Below are 14,533 nucleotides of genomic sequence, written 5' to 3'. Positions count from 1 at the left end.
CATAGGTCAGTTCCTAAAACTTTTTACTGGTCGCAAAAATACTGGTTGCAAATTGCGTGGAGGATTTTCGAGTAATAAATAATACATCTGGCCACAGGTAACTTGTGTATTAACTCAAATGGAAGATCATAGCTAGCAAAGTCTAATTTTTAATGCCTAAGAAGCAGCTTTTTTGTCAAGCCCTACGCCGGCACCAGTTTCCAATAAAAGAGAGTAGGACAAAGCTGAACACATAAAGAGTCCACACTGGGAGATCCTTTCTTTAGACATATTAAAGAACTGAGCAGAGTGTACCAGATGCCATTGGTAGGATGTCTGATGTTTATGAACGCAGTACAGATAAAATATTTCCTCCACTTAACATTGTCATTTTTTTAATTGAGAAGGGATTTTAGGGAATCTTCTATTTTTCCTTTCTGTCTGTATTATCGTAGATGGGAGTAAGACAACTACCACCCCACCACTACATATATCCTCTAATTTCTATGGTATTCAGTCATAATTTTGTAATACAGCTCCTATTTTGAGGGAGTTAGGAAGAAGGGTTATGTTTTGCATGCATACTAATTTATTCCTCACCTCTCCTGTCCTACTTTTGGTGGATTAACAAACATTTTCCATGGAAAAATACTGCAGATTTAGAGCCATTTTGGTGAAAAAGCAAAAACAAACGAGTCATGTTTTTCGTCATTGCCACTGTCGTCAAGTCTTCCATTGCTTCAGTAACATGATACTACATTATAGGATGGGGCCACTGAGGCATTATGGCTAGAATATTTTAGGAACTAGTGGGTCTTCTATTTTTTACAGTCTGATAGGGGGAGGAGTAACTGAAGGTTGTTCCTTTGGAGTGCATCAGTAGGATATCCTGGGATGGTATGTGGTGGGTGCTGCAAGAGTAGTGTTTCTGTATGTGGGAATATGCTGCAGATTGTTATACTGTTAAGATTAGAAGGTGTTGCCCATCATAAGGGTTTACTTATATTTTGAAAGCTGGGCACATTTTTATCACGTGATTATATTTCCAGGTGAATGATACATCATCTATATAGTGGAGAGGTAGGGCCAGAATTATTATTAGAAACACATGGGGTTCGGGGACAGAGAGGGTGACTTTAATTTGAAGCCATATATTTTTTGTATATAAATTTATGAAATGTTTTCTGTACATCATTCACAACTGAGGTGGCGTCCTGTTGCATCACTTGAGAAGTAAGAGAAGCAGCAGGTTACATTTGGAATAACCAAGGTTTAGTGCTTTGCGAACCAGGAATATTTTGGAGCCGAGACGAAAGTTTTCTGATTTTAGAAATCTGGACAGCAAAGACAAAACTGCATGTGCTTTTTGTGCAGAAATGTTGGATAAAAATTAGTCGAACTGAGATTAAACGGATGTTTCTGATTGGAGAGGTAATACTTTACTGTGATATTTAAATTGGGCTTTGGCTGCCGGAAGCTCCATGGATGATGACAAAGGACCTGAGTGAGATACAGTAGGTCAAGACTGAAAAAGTAGGAAGGTGTGGCCAAGCAGCGTAGCATGGCGGTTGCTGGTTAGACTAGCTCCGTCCTAAAGCACCTCTCCACGACTATCCGACACATCTATCCGCTTTCCGAGCATCGGATCTGTAATCGGAGCCCCCGCTGACTCTAACGACACCGAACTTGCGGCTGTGCACCCCCGGCATCCGGAGATCCGACGGCCGACGTTTGAGGCCTCCACCAGGGCTGCAGCGGCGTACCCGCAGTGGCCGACAACGTAACGACGTATGGCGGTGTCAGTCGTTTGCCTGCTGGCGGCCCCGGCCAGAAAGACTATTTATCCCTTGGGGCCTATTCTCACGGCGAAAGCGCTCACCCGTCCTGCACTGCGCTTCATACCAGCTGCTGGACCCTACGCCCCCGAGACTTTTGTGACCTCAGCCGAGGGTGACCGGGAAATGGCAGCTGACCCTCACAAGCTTTTGTCGCCTTAACCCTGTAGCTGTGCTACGCCCGCGATACCGGCAAACTCCTACCTGGAGGGTCGTGGCGACGAAGGCCCCCGAGAACACAACTGAACCTGCCCAAGCCGACCTGGTGCCACAGTGGAAAAGCGGTGGGGAGTAGCTGTGGCTGCACCGGAGAACTGGAGCGCAACTGAGGGCCGGGACTTTGCTGACGCGACCGGGGCTGCGCTTCCCTCGCGAATCGCTGCGGCCTTGGTCCTGGAGCTAGGTGCGCTGGAGGCTCCGGACACACTGGTGGAGTACCCCAAAGGGCCGTGGACATTGGCCTGTTGCAACGCCGTTTCCCCCACCCAAACGAGGACACTGGTAACACAGGCACCAGTGGGTGTTGCGCCCCCCGACTGGCAAGTCACCACCGGGGAGATCCACGGGCCACGGGTGGGACAGCTAGTAACAGAAAAGGGGGGCAACGCCTGGGCCACCCAAGATGTCGGGCTCGAAGGGGTCGAAAATGGTCCAACAGAATAAACTGGACCGCAACACATTACTGGCCTCACCCCAGGACCAGCGGTCCAAAGATAAGGCGGGTGGTGGCACAGAGGAACAACCCTCGGAACTCACGCTCAAAGATGTCATGGAGGCCATTTCTGGGGTGCGGTCGTCTATGGAACAACGAATGGACATACTCTCCACAGACATCACGTTAATACGGGTAGACCTGTCGAAGATAAACTACAAAGGTCAAACAACTGGAGATCACCGCCACAAGCCTGGTAGACGACACTTCCCACCTGCAGACTGAGATACGTGAATTGCAGTCCTTTCGGAAGTTTGCGGAGGGTAAGCTCGACAATTAAGAGGGACGCACCCGCCGCAATAATGTATGCATTTTGGGTGTGCCGGAGCGGGCGGAGGGGCAGGCACCAGACCTATTCGTTGAAGAACTTATACTTACCCACCTCCAACCTAAAGGCTTGTCAAAATTTTTCGTGATTGAAAGGTCGCACAGGGTGCCGGGGGGACGGCCGAAGCCTGGGGCTCCCCCACGACCGATGCTAGCACGTGTGCTGAATTACCGTGACAGGGACGTCATTCTTCAAAATACCAGAGCGGGTCTACCGCTCAAGTACGAAAATGCTACAATCACCTTTTTCCTGGACTTCACGCAGGCAGTCCAGAAGCAACGCCGCTCCTTCCTGGTGGTAAAGAAGACGCGCGGGGACAAGGGGTTAAAGTACGCTATGCTGTTTCCTGCACGACTCCGGGTGGAATCCGGTGGTAAAGCCTGGTTCTTTGATACCCCAGAATCGGCATCAGACTGGCTGGAGGATTGGCGTGGGGTCCAGACCCATATTCTCGGCCAAGGGGACTAGCGGCCTTGCCAAGGGACCAAGTGCCTGGGGCACTTCGAAACTTACTATGCAACTGTATGGTCCCCTGCATTGGCGGGGGCCTCAGGTATCGATTCATGGGGGCTGTCACTGTCTCATGGGGCTTTAAAGCATTTGACAGTGAATGACTCTAAGGTCTTGCCCATCTCCAGGAGCGGAAGAGACACTGGTCATTCTGGGAGGGGAGGGGAGGGGGGGATGTAGCACCTCTTTCACCCCCGCATTTCTACTTTTAGTTTCTTAGTTGGGGCGACAGGTCACTCTGCAAGTTGAAACCAGGGGCAGTTTCAGGCCCGGAGTGCAGGGGGGCAGAAAAGGGTGCTGTTGGGGTTGGGGGAATGTTGTTTGTTTTATTTGTCTTGAATCGGCACGGGAAGACATCACTTTATGGGAGGAGCGGACGGCTTTATATCACTCACGCACACATGCATGGGGACTGCAATCTTAAGCTCTTGAGCTCGAATGTGAACGGGTTACGGGACAAGATCAAGCGATATGTTGTGCTTCAATACATTAGGAGACAGGCCCCGGACGTGGTCCTCCTCCAGGAGACCCACCTAGTGGGCAATACTTGCAAGGCACTAAACAGATGGGGCTACAAATTAGTGGCACACGCAGGCTTTACTACTGGCTCCCGAGGTGTGGGTATACTGATGCGGGGCTCCCTTCCCTTCATGGTTCAATCACATGGACGGACAGCCTAGGGCATTACATTGGTGTCACGGGACAGTGGGAGGGGCGCACGGTCACCTGTATGTCTGTCTATGTCCCACTAGGGCTGCAATCTTGCACGTTCAAAGACCTGGGGGCGGTGCTGCTCTCACTGCCGGAAGGCCTTTTGTTGATGGAAGGGGACTTTAACTCTGTGGTCTCGGGTACGCTAGATAGACATCCCCCGCGGGACATTGGTGCAGCAGCCAGATGGTTGCCCGATTTCCTAGAGACACTCGGGCTAACTGATACATGGAGAGCTTTCCACCCGACAGTGTCCAGCACACGTTTTACTCAGGTGCACACAACACCTTTTCCCGTCTTGATTATGTTATCGTCTCATCAACGCAATTGACATTTATCCGGGAAATTAGACATTTGGCAAGAGGAATATCCGACCATTCCCCGATATGGACTCATATGGCGCTAGGACGGGGAGGGTAGGATAGCCCCCATCAACTCGTGGCATCTCTGGTATCCTGGGATGCGCAAGGCTCTGCTACAGGCCATGGACCACTACTTCCAGGAAAATGAGGGCACCGTTGACTCCTCCCAGATGTTGTGGGAAGCGTTTAAAAAAGTGTTCCGAGGACAGGTGCTCTCCCTAATAGCTGGTGCACGTAAAGATAAGATAAAGGACCTGGTAGCAGTAGAGAGTGAAGTCCTCGGACTGGAAGAGGAACTAGAAGGTGGGGTGGCGCAGGAAAAGATCCATACCTTGCAGCTCAAGCGAGACGAATACAAAGCGATAGCTACGGAGAGGGCGAAATCTCTTGCAAGGGAAACCGAGGGTAGGGTGTATGACCTGGGTGATAAAGCTGGGAAGCTCCTGGCGTGGCTAGACAAGAAAGAGATAGCGTCCAGGCTAGTGCCAGAGATAATTGATAATGACGGTTTATTGCTCACAGACCCGCAGGCCATTGTTAACACGTTTGCAGCCCACTATTGCAATATGTATTGCACACGTACAGACTACACGGAAGATGACTTCCAATCCATGCTCAGAGACATTACCCTTCCTATCCTGCAAACCAAGGAGCGGGTGCTCTTAGACAGTGACTTCACAAATGATGAGATCGCAATGGCAATTAGGTGCCTCCAGGTAGGCAAGGCTCTAGGCCCCAACGGCCTTCCAATCGAGCTGTACAAATTGGCGCCTGACAAACTGGCCCCTCGTCTGTGGTCCATGTTCATTGAAAGTAGGGAACGGGGAGCTTTACCGCTCGACCAGCGGATAGACACGATCGTCACAATCCATAAAGACGGCAAACCTAGGTCGGACTGTTCGTCATATAGACCTATCTCCCTCCTTAATGCTGAGCCCAAAATTCTCACTAAATTACTGGCCAACCGTCTTGTTAAAGTAATACGTGGCCTTGTACACCCGGACCAATCGGGCTTCATGCCCCACCGCAACACAGCCCTGAACCTACGGAGAGTGCATGGCGTGATGGGACGACTGAGCACGATACAAGAACCAGCAATTATAGTTTCGTTGGATGCCACAATGGCATTCGACACTATGGAATGGCCCTACCTTTTTGCTGTGCTTGCAAAGATGGGATTCGGGGAGAGGTTCATCCAGTGGGTTCGGCTCCTATAGTCCAAACCTTTGGCGTAGGTCGTGGTGAACAATAAAAAGTCTACACTCTTTTCCCTGGGTAGGGGTACCCGGCAGGACTGCCCACTTTCTCCCCTCCTGTTTGCCCTGGCGCTGGAACCCCTGGTGGCATGGATCCGGAGAGACCCTGTTATACGTGGATTGAAGTGGGCTCCATCGTGGGAAGACCACATCTCGCTATATGTAGATGACATTCTCTTCTTCCTAGCCGCTCCCACAAAATCGCTGATCGCGGTTTTTGATATCCTTGTAATTTTTGGTAGGTTCTCCGGATACTCCATTAACTGGGGCAAGTCCCTTATCTACGTATTGCATGGGGGCCACCCCACTGTCCCCAAGGACTGTCCCATCCAAGTCACCACTGAGGGCTTTAAATACTTGGGAATATATGTGACGTCCGACCCCCAGCTCTGCTACAGGCGTAACCTACTCCCGTCACCACAAAGCCTGAAGCGAGACACTACCTCATGGAAGACACTCCCACTTTCGCTGCTGGGCAGGGCGGCACTTTTCAAGATGATGTCCCTGCCTCGCTTTCTATACGTACTACAAATTTTCCAGACCCAGTGCCCACAAGTTACTTTAAAGAAATTGAGAGTATGCAGAGGGAATTATTGTGGGGAGGGAAGCCTCGAATAGCGCTTCACAAACTCGCCCCGTATGACGGTGGAATCAGCCTCCCAGACCTTAAGAAATACTACTGGGTGGTGCACCTCGCAGCCATCAATCATGGCACTTATCGTAGTATGGATCACCCGGGCTATGCTATGGACCGGTGGCTTCTCCCAGGTGGGAACTACTACAGAGCGCCGTACTCTAGGCCAAAACGCTTCCCACTGACTGGGCCGACGAAACACTCTGTACATGTCTGGCACACTGCCACCAGTCTGGGTTGGGGACAGAGACTGACGGCAGCCACACCACTATGGGACTCCGAGACTCTAGGCGATCTTTGGAAGTCAAAGGGCTTTGACAAGTGGGACCTCATAGGGATCTCGACCATTGGGGATTTATGGGTAAAGGGAGCGGTAGTGACATTTGCCTATCTACAGCAGTAGTATGAACTCGCCAACACAGAATACTTCCGCTACCTCCAGGTCTGCCACGCACTGCAGACACACATACCCAATGGCACTTCTCTCTCGGACTACACACTTCTTGAGGACAGACTGCTTGACGGATACCTGCCAGAAAAAATGATCTCCTTCACTTACAAGAAAATTATTAATAATGCAACTGAACCCCTTTGGGGATGCAGGGCAAAATGGGAAGGAGATGGCCTCGAACTGGACGACGAGGAATGGCAGGAGGCATTATCCTCCCCGAGGGAGGTGGCTATATGGGCAAAGTTACGGCTAGTCCAGCTCAAAATCCTACATTGGGAATATGTCACTGGACCCTGCCTAGTCCGAATGGGGAGGGCTGAAGGGGGTGAATGCAGACGGCAATGTAGCTCTGAAGGAACATTTATGCACATAATAATCAAGTGTGACCTTATTCAGAGATACTGGCGTTTTAAAAACTGCTTGATCCGAATAAATGATTGGATGCATGAGAACAAGCTTCAACTAAATGGTAGCAAGATAGAGGTTATTCTATTCGGGAAAGCGGAACAGCTTTGGTCCAGTGATTGGTGGCCGGAAGAGTTGGGTATCTGTCCACAGCCTAAGCAATCAGTGCGTAATCTCGGCATCATGATTTACAAGTCTTTGTCCTTGAAGACTCATGTTAATCAGGTGCTTGGGACTTGCTTCGGGATTATGCGAATGCTGCGGAAGATTTTTAAGTGGCTACCCCTGGAATCAAGGAAACCCCTGGTTCAGGGTCTTATAATCAGTCGCCTGGATTATGGTAACGCCCTATTCACTGGGCTTAACCAGGATCTGCTCTGTAAACTTCAGATCCTACAAAACACGGCCGTCAGATTGGTTCTTGATCTTCCCTCTCGGTCCCCCTCCGCCCCCACTCTCAAAATTCTACATTGGCTACCTGTTCGCGAAAGAGGGCGTTTTAAAATTCTCAGTCTCGCCCACAAGGTAATGTATGGAGCTGGTCCTTTGTATCTTGCTAAGAAGCTCCGATGGTATGTTCCTGGACGCTCTCTGCGATCCAGCTCTAGCTCCTTTCTTGCCCAGCCACGTATCGGTACGGTACGTAACGGAGGTCGATCCTTTTCCTATCTTGCCCCTTTTTGGTGGAATCAACTCCCTGTTGAACTAACCTCTATAACCAATCATCTACTCTTTTGCAGAAAGCTTAAGACCTGGCTTATTGCCCTCTAACTTGGCTGAGTCTTTTCAATTGATGTCTCTTTCTTTCTTTGTCTATGGCTGCAAAGCGCCCTGAGACCGTTTGGTGATCTGCGCGCTTTATAAAAATATCTGACATTGACATTGACAAATACACACAGTACTAGGCGAAGTATTGGGTCTTGATATCGGCCTTGAGGCGAAGAGATGCCTGTTAAATGTATGGGAACCCACGAACTCGGGAAGAATGGGCAGGATTTGGGTAACACTGGGACTTAGGTTGGCTAAAAGGAATATAGCACAGCAATGGGGTGCCGCCAGCCCCCCTACACTCATGGAATGGAAGAAAAGTATGGCTCTAAGCTGAGTTTAGTGCATTGAGATAAAGCATCAAGATACAAGTACATTAACATTTACTGTGATTTCAGTTGGGTTTGACATCTCTCCATTTTTATCATCTGGCTTACAAGTGCAGCTGTCACCAGACACTTATGTGAGAATCACCAGGAGAGGGACATTGGGTCCACCTACATGTTGGGAGCCAGGAGTACATGTTCTGATTGGGCAGAAGTTGTGTGCTTCTTCAAAATAAGAGCTTGGCCTGTACACAACTGTGATCATTTTGTTTATTTGTGCAGCTGCCTGAGGTTGACCTTTCAGGGACACACATGGCATTGAAATACTATTAAAGTGTCTTAGATAACTATATAGTTAATGCTGTTTTTCTATAGTGCAGGAAAGCAGTATTTAATTTACATGTATTTTTAATTCTGGCTTGACAGTGCAACTGTCACCTGCCCTTTCAACTTACACCAATATTATTCTACAGTTTTTTCCACACAAATACATACCCATCCCCTTGCTATTTACTTGTAATGTTTCACATTACCATACAACATTCCTTTACAGCTAGACCTATTGGCATTGCCAATGCTGGTTTCTAAATACATCCTCAATTCATCATCTCATTGAAAATTCTGGTGGCCCCTCTTTACAGAGTGAGATTTCTACACAAGTTCTAAAGCTAGACCTATTGGCATTGCCAATGCTGGTTTCTAAATACATCCTCAATTCATCATCTCATTGCAAATTCTGGTGGCCCCTCTTTACAGAGTGAGATTGCTACACAAGTTCCACTTTCCCACTGATCTTGGGCTGCCAAAACAATTACATTACATTTCTACTACACAACTGTTAAGGTTGGAATAATACTACCAGTGAACTGACATAGAACTGTCAACAGAGTAACTAAGGTTTTCTGAACTCTAAAACATGTGCTACTTACCTCTTTGCTTAGGGAAAATTTCATTTGGGTGCTGCAAATAAAATAACATAAACTTAGTACATCATTTTGAAAAAAAATGTTAATAAGAAACAGAAATCCACACAGTAACTGGAAGACTTGACAGGCTAGAAAAGGCTCTCATTAACAAGTTGTATGAATTTTCAGCCACAAACTCAAACATCAGATTTCGACTACAAATTGGTTATCTGACCTAAAGAAGATGTTTATTTTCTGGGAGCTGAGAGCCGACGCCTTACCTCTAAGTTTTCTCCATTGCCCGTTATTAATCTTTACAATAGTTTTCTCTTTATGACCGGTTGTTAAACCAGTGATGTGTCTATTTTGATATCTCTGTTACTTCAATCACTCCTAACATGGATGTAAAGTTAACTTGTGTCGTTTACAATGACCTGAAAACAAGGTTGGTGTCTTAGATCTTAAACGTGAGCAGACTACATTCAGGATAAACTATAACCATTACTTTGGATTGCTCACCCTTTGTGGCACTTAACCAAACGTACCAGCCCCAACATAGCTCATATGCAAAAAATGTGCCAAAACTACAGGGAGCTAAAGGACATATGCTTTAATTGAAATATTTCAATTAAATTGGAGCTCTTGTTTAGATGGATACTGACATTTTTTTTGATGTAATTTTATTTGCCAAAGTATTGATCTAATTTGGTAACAAAGGAGTCATAATGAATATATCAAGGGCTCCCTGGGAGAAAGCAAAATGGAGTAAACTGATACCTCACTTGTGTGGGTGGGGCAAGGGCCTGTGACTGGGAGGAGCCCAAAACATAGGGAATAAGGGTATAGCACAGAGAATTCTAAGCGCTACATTTTTTTTTTAAAAAAACGTTTTTAGCCAATTCTGCATTGGACACCCACACAAGTGAGGTATCATTTTACTTGGGACACTAAGGAGAACGCTGTGGGGTAGGACATTTGGGCCGCCACGGTGATGCCAAACAAAAATATGTGGAAAATGTGTTTTTTCAGCTAAATCTGAGGTTTGCAGGGGATTCTGGGTAAAGAAACGTTGGGGGATCCATGCAAGCCATACCTCATTGGACTCCCCAGGGTGTCTAGTTTTCAGAAATGTGTGGGTATGGTAGGTTTCCCTAGATGGCGGCGAGCCTGGGGCCAAAACCCCAGGTGCCCCCCCAAAACCAGGTGGTTTTGTTATAGGTAATTTTGAAGTCTCCACAATACACTATGCCTACCCACACAAGTGAGGTGCCATTTTTATCGGGAGACCTGGGGGAACGCTGGATGGTAGGAAATTTGTGTCAGCCCAGTGATCCTACAACTTTCCCACACAGAACTGTGAGAAAAAAAAATATTTTTTCAACAAAATTTGAGGTTTGCAGGGGATTCTGGGTAGGGAGATGTTGGGGGACCCACGCAAGCTATACCTTGCTGGACTCCCCCGGGTTTGTTATTCGAGGATGGCGTTCCCGTACTGAGCTGCTGAGTTAACAGATCGATGCGTTTGAAGCCTGCCCATATATCCAGATACCCAATTGTGCCTTGATCTGAATATCGACATCCAGTCTCTATTGTCGACTTATTAGACTATTTGAGATCACTCTAAGCATTATCGCTACCGCCTCCCGGATCCACTTGATCGTTCTTTCTGGGATAAAAATACAGTGAACATCGATTGCTCCCTTGATCTGCTCCTTAGATATTTATCTGAGGCTATTTTCCCTTCCTGGAGTCCCTGTTACAGCCCTGATGGGTATCTACCATCTCTAGATCACCTAAAAGAATCCTACTGCCAGGTGTGTCTGTCCCACACTATTGGCCCATCCTCGCCCTGATGAAGGTGTAGCCCCGGCTGGGGCCTGACACCGAAACGCGCGTTGGCGTTTTTTAAGACTACTGGGTAGTTGAAACCTCACTACCCATACATTGTGGATGCCAACTGCCATTGTGTTATTCAATCAATCTGTGGCAGATTTATTATGTTGATGTCCTTTTTATTTTATGAATACAATTTGTGTGTTTTGATACATAGGATGATGTTGTTGTGGAGTGTATGATAGCATGATTGTTGTTTCTGAATGAGATGTGTGGGACAGAAATACTATACCCATTTGAATTGTGGAATGATGTTTTGTAATACACATATGTATATATAATAGAATGGTGTTTAAAAATACAGAAAAATAAATTCAATTGATCCGTTTGATTAAATCTTACCTTTGTTGGATTATTGTTTTTCTCAATTCCTGTGTCTGTCTGCCACGATGGGTGGTTATTACTATCAGGACCCTTGCTAGGGCCTTCCTTGAATAATTTTGGCAGGTATTCTTTTTGTTGGTTGTTTCTTATTTCCCCTGCCTTACCTGCCTGTATCATTTATCAGGGGTCCCCCTTCTTAGTAGTTGGACTCCCCCGGGTGTCTAGTTTACAGAATTGTGTGGGTTTGGAAGGTTTCCCTAGGTGGCCACCGACCCCGGGGCCAAAAACTCATGGGACCCCCCTTGCAAAACCAGTTTGTTTTGCGATAGGTAATTTTGAAGTCGCCTCAATAGGTTTTGGTCCCTTGCCTGTCGCAGGTACTTGACCGACCCACACAAGTGAGGTACCATTTTTCTCGGAAGACTTTGGGGAATGCGGGGTGGGTGGAATTTTGTGGATCCACGCAGATTCCAGAACTTTCCACCACAGAAATGTGGAGGAAATGTATTTTTATGGACAAATTTGTAGGTTTGCAAGGGATTCTGGGTAACAATCTGGTGAGTGCCAGTCAAGTCACCCCATCCTGGATTCCCCGGGTGTCTAGTTTTAAAAAATGTATAGGTTTGCTAGGTTTCCCTAGGTGCCGGCAGAGCTAGGGTTCAAAATCTACAGCTAGGCACTTTGCAAAAAAGGGTCCGTTTTCACTGTGAAAATGTTGTGTCTCCACCTTGCGTTTTGGGCCGTTTCCTGTCGTGGGCACTAGGCCTACCCACACAAGTGAGGTACCATTTTTCTTGAAAGAGTTTGGGGAACGCGGGGTGGGTGGAATTTTGTGGATCCATGCAAATTCCAGCACTTTCCACCACAGAAATGTGAGGAAAATGTGGGGGTTTTGGGACACATTTTTAGGTTTTCAAGGGATTCTGAGTAACAGAACCTGGTGAGAGCCAGTCAAGTCACCCCATCCAGGATTCCCCCAGGTGTCTAGTTTTAAAAAATGTATAGGTTTGCTAGATTTCCCTAGGTGCAGGCAGAATTAGGGTTCAAAATCTAGAGCTAGGCACTTTGCAAAAAAGGGTCTGTTTTCACTGTGAAAATGTGGTGTGTCCACGTTGTGTTTTGGGCCGTTTCCAGTCGCGGGCACTAGGCCTACCCACACAAGTGAGGTACCATTTTTCTCTGAAGACTTTGGGGAACGCAGGCTGGGTGGAATTTTGTGGATCCACACAGATTCCAGAACTTTCCACCACAGAAATGTGAGGAAAATGTGTTTTATTTGGACAATTGTTTAGGTTTGCAAGGGATTCTGGGTAACAGAACCTGGTGAGAGCCAGTCAAGTCACCCCATCCTGGATTCCCCTGGGTGTCTAGTTTTCAAAAATGTATAGGTTTGCTAGGTTTCCCTTGGTGCCGACAGAGCTAGGGTTCAAAAACAACAGCTAGACACTTTGCAAAAAAAGAGTGATTTTCCACTGTGAAAGTGTGGTGTGTCCACGTTGCGTTTCGAGGCGTTTCCTGTCGTGGGCACAAGGCCTACCCACACAAGTGAGGTACCATTTTTCTCGGAAGACTTTGGGGAACGCGGGGTGGGTAGAATGTTGTGGATCCACGCAGATTCCAGAACTTTCCACCACAGAAATGTGAGGAAAATGTGTTTTATTTGGACAATTGTTTAGGTTTGCAAGGGATTCTGGGTAACAGAACCTGGGGAGAGCCAGTCAAGTCACCCCATCCTGGATTTCCCTGGGTGTCTAGTTTTTAAAAATGTATAGTTTTGCTAGGTTTCCCTAGGTGCAGGCAGAGCTAGCGTTCAAAAACTACAGCTAGGCACTTTGCAAAAAAAGGGTCATTTTTCATTGTGAAAATGTGGTGTGTCCACGTTGCGTTTTGAGGCGTTTCCTGTCGAGGGCACAAGGCCTACCCACACAAGTGAGGTACCATTTTTATCGGGAGACTTAGGGTAACACAGAATTGTAGAGAAACTGTTATTAGCTATTGACTTTCGATGCATTTCGGCCTTCCAAATGAAAGACAATGTGTAAATATCTGCGGTTTCCAAACTCTCTATTTTGTTCCTGTTTCAGAAATACATAGGTGTCTTTCACACCAATTTTTCCAAGTATACATTTTTCCAAAATAATTGCTATATACCCGGTACATAGTAAAAAAAATTGCAAGACACTGCTCAGTTATTGGCTCTGGGTTCGTCAGGTTCTTGGTGAACCTACAAGTCCTATATATCCGCACAATCAGAAAGGTCCAGCGAATGTAACAGTATATTGCTTTCAAACAGCTGTCATAATTAGAAGAAGGTACAGGTGAAAACTTTGAAACAAATGACTGTTTTTTTCAACTAGTTTTCAATTTTTCCTATATTTAACTGTTCTATGAAGAAACCTTGAAGGATCTACACAAATGACCCCTTGCTGAATTCAGAATTTTGGTTACTTTTCTAAAATGTATAGCTGTCCAGGATCCATTATTGCTTTCATACCCATTTCTACCATTAACTGGAAGGAGGTTGAAAGCACAAAAAATAGCAAAAATAGGCTATGCCCCAGAAAAATGCCAAAACTGTGTAAAAGATTTGGGTTTTCTGACAAAAGTTTGCTTGTCCCTGAAAGCTGGGAAGATGGTGCTTTCAGCAACACAACCCCTCTTTTGATACCATTTGCAGGTAAAAAAACAGACGCTTTCATCTGAAGCCTTTTTTCCCATTTTTCCAAAAAAGAATCAAAATGTAGCTGTATTTTGGCTAATTTCTGGGTCCCCTCCAGGGGAATCCACAAACCCTGGGTACCTTTAGAATCCCCATGATGTTGGAAAAAAAGGACGCAAATTTGGCGTGGATACCTTATGTTGTCAAAAAGTTACAGGGGTCTAAGCACGAACTACCCCAAATAGCCAAAAAAAGGCTTAGCACGGGGGGAAGGGGGGGGGGGGGGGGGAGGCCTAGCAGCAAAGGGGTTAATAACTCTTGGCTCAAACCCCAGCAATTTAAATACATGGAGTACACACATACTAAACATAGATAAGGACCACTATGTATCCATACTGGGGGACTTCCATATTGTGTAAACGACTTAAGAGCTGAGGAATGTGGAAGATCACTGCAGAAAGAAATGCTCTACCAT

At 46.6% G+C, this 14,533-nt stretch overlaps 1 protein-coding gene across 1 annotated transcript in view; it reads right to left on the bottom strand.

Moving 5' to 3' along the window:
* The window catches only part of MRPS9 (mitochondrial ribosomal protein S9), a 356,063-nt gene that overhangs the window by 203,316 nt on the left and 138,214 nt on the right, over positions 1–14,533 (bottom strand). The window contains exon 4 of the mRNA XM_085622604.1: positions 9,207–9,237. Coding sequence (XP_085478730.1) covers positions 9,207–9,237 — 31 coding nt within the window. The remainder of the gene's footprint in view (positions 1–9,206; positions 9,238–14,533) is intronic.

Source organism: Triturus cristatus, chromosome 8 (genome assembly GCF_964204655.1).
Source record: "Triturus cristatus chromosome 8, aTriCri1.1, whole genome shotgun sequence".
Taxonomy (NCBI): Eukaryota; Metazoa; Chordata; class Amphibia; order Caudata; family Salamandridae; genus Triturus; species Triturus cristatus.
Note: the sequence above shows the minus strand (reverse complement) of the source record. Positions and strands in the feature narration are given on the sequence as shown.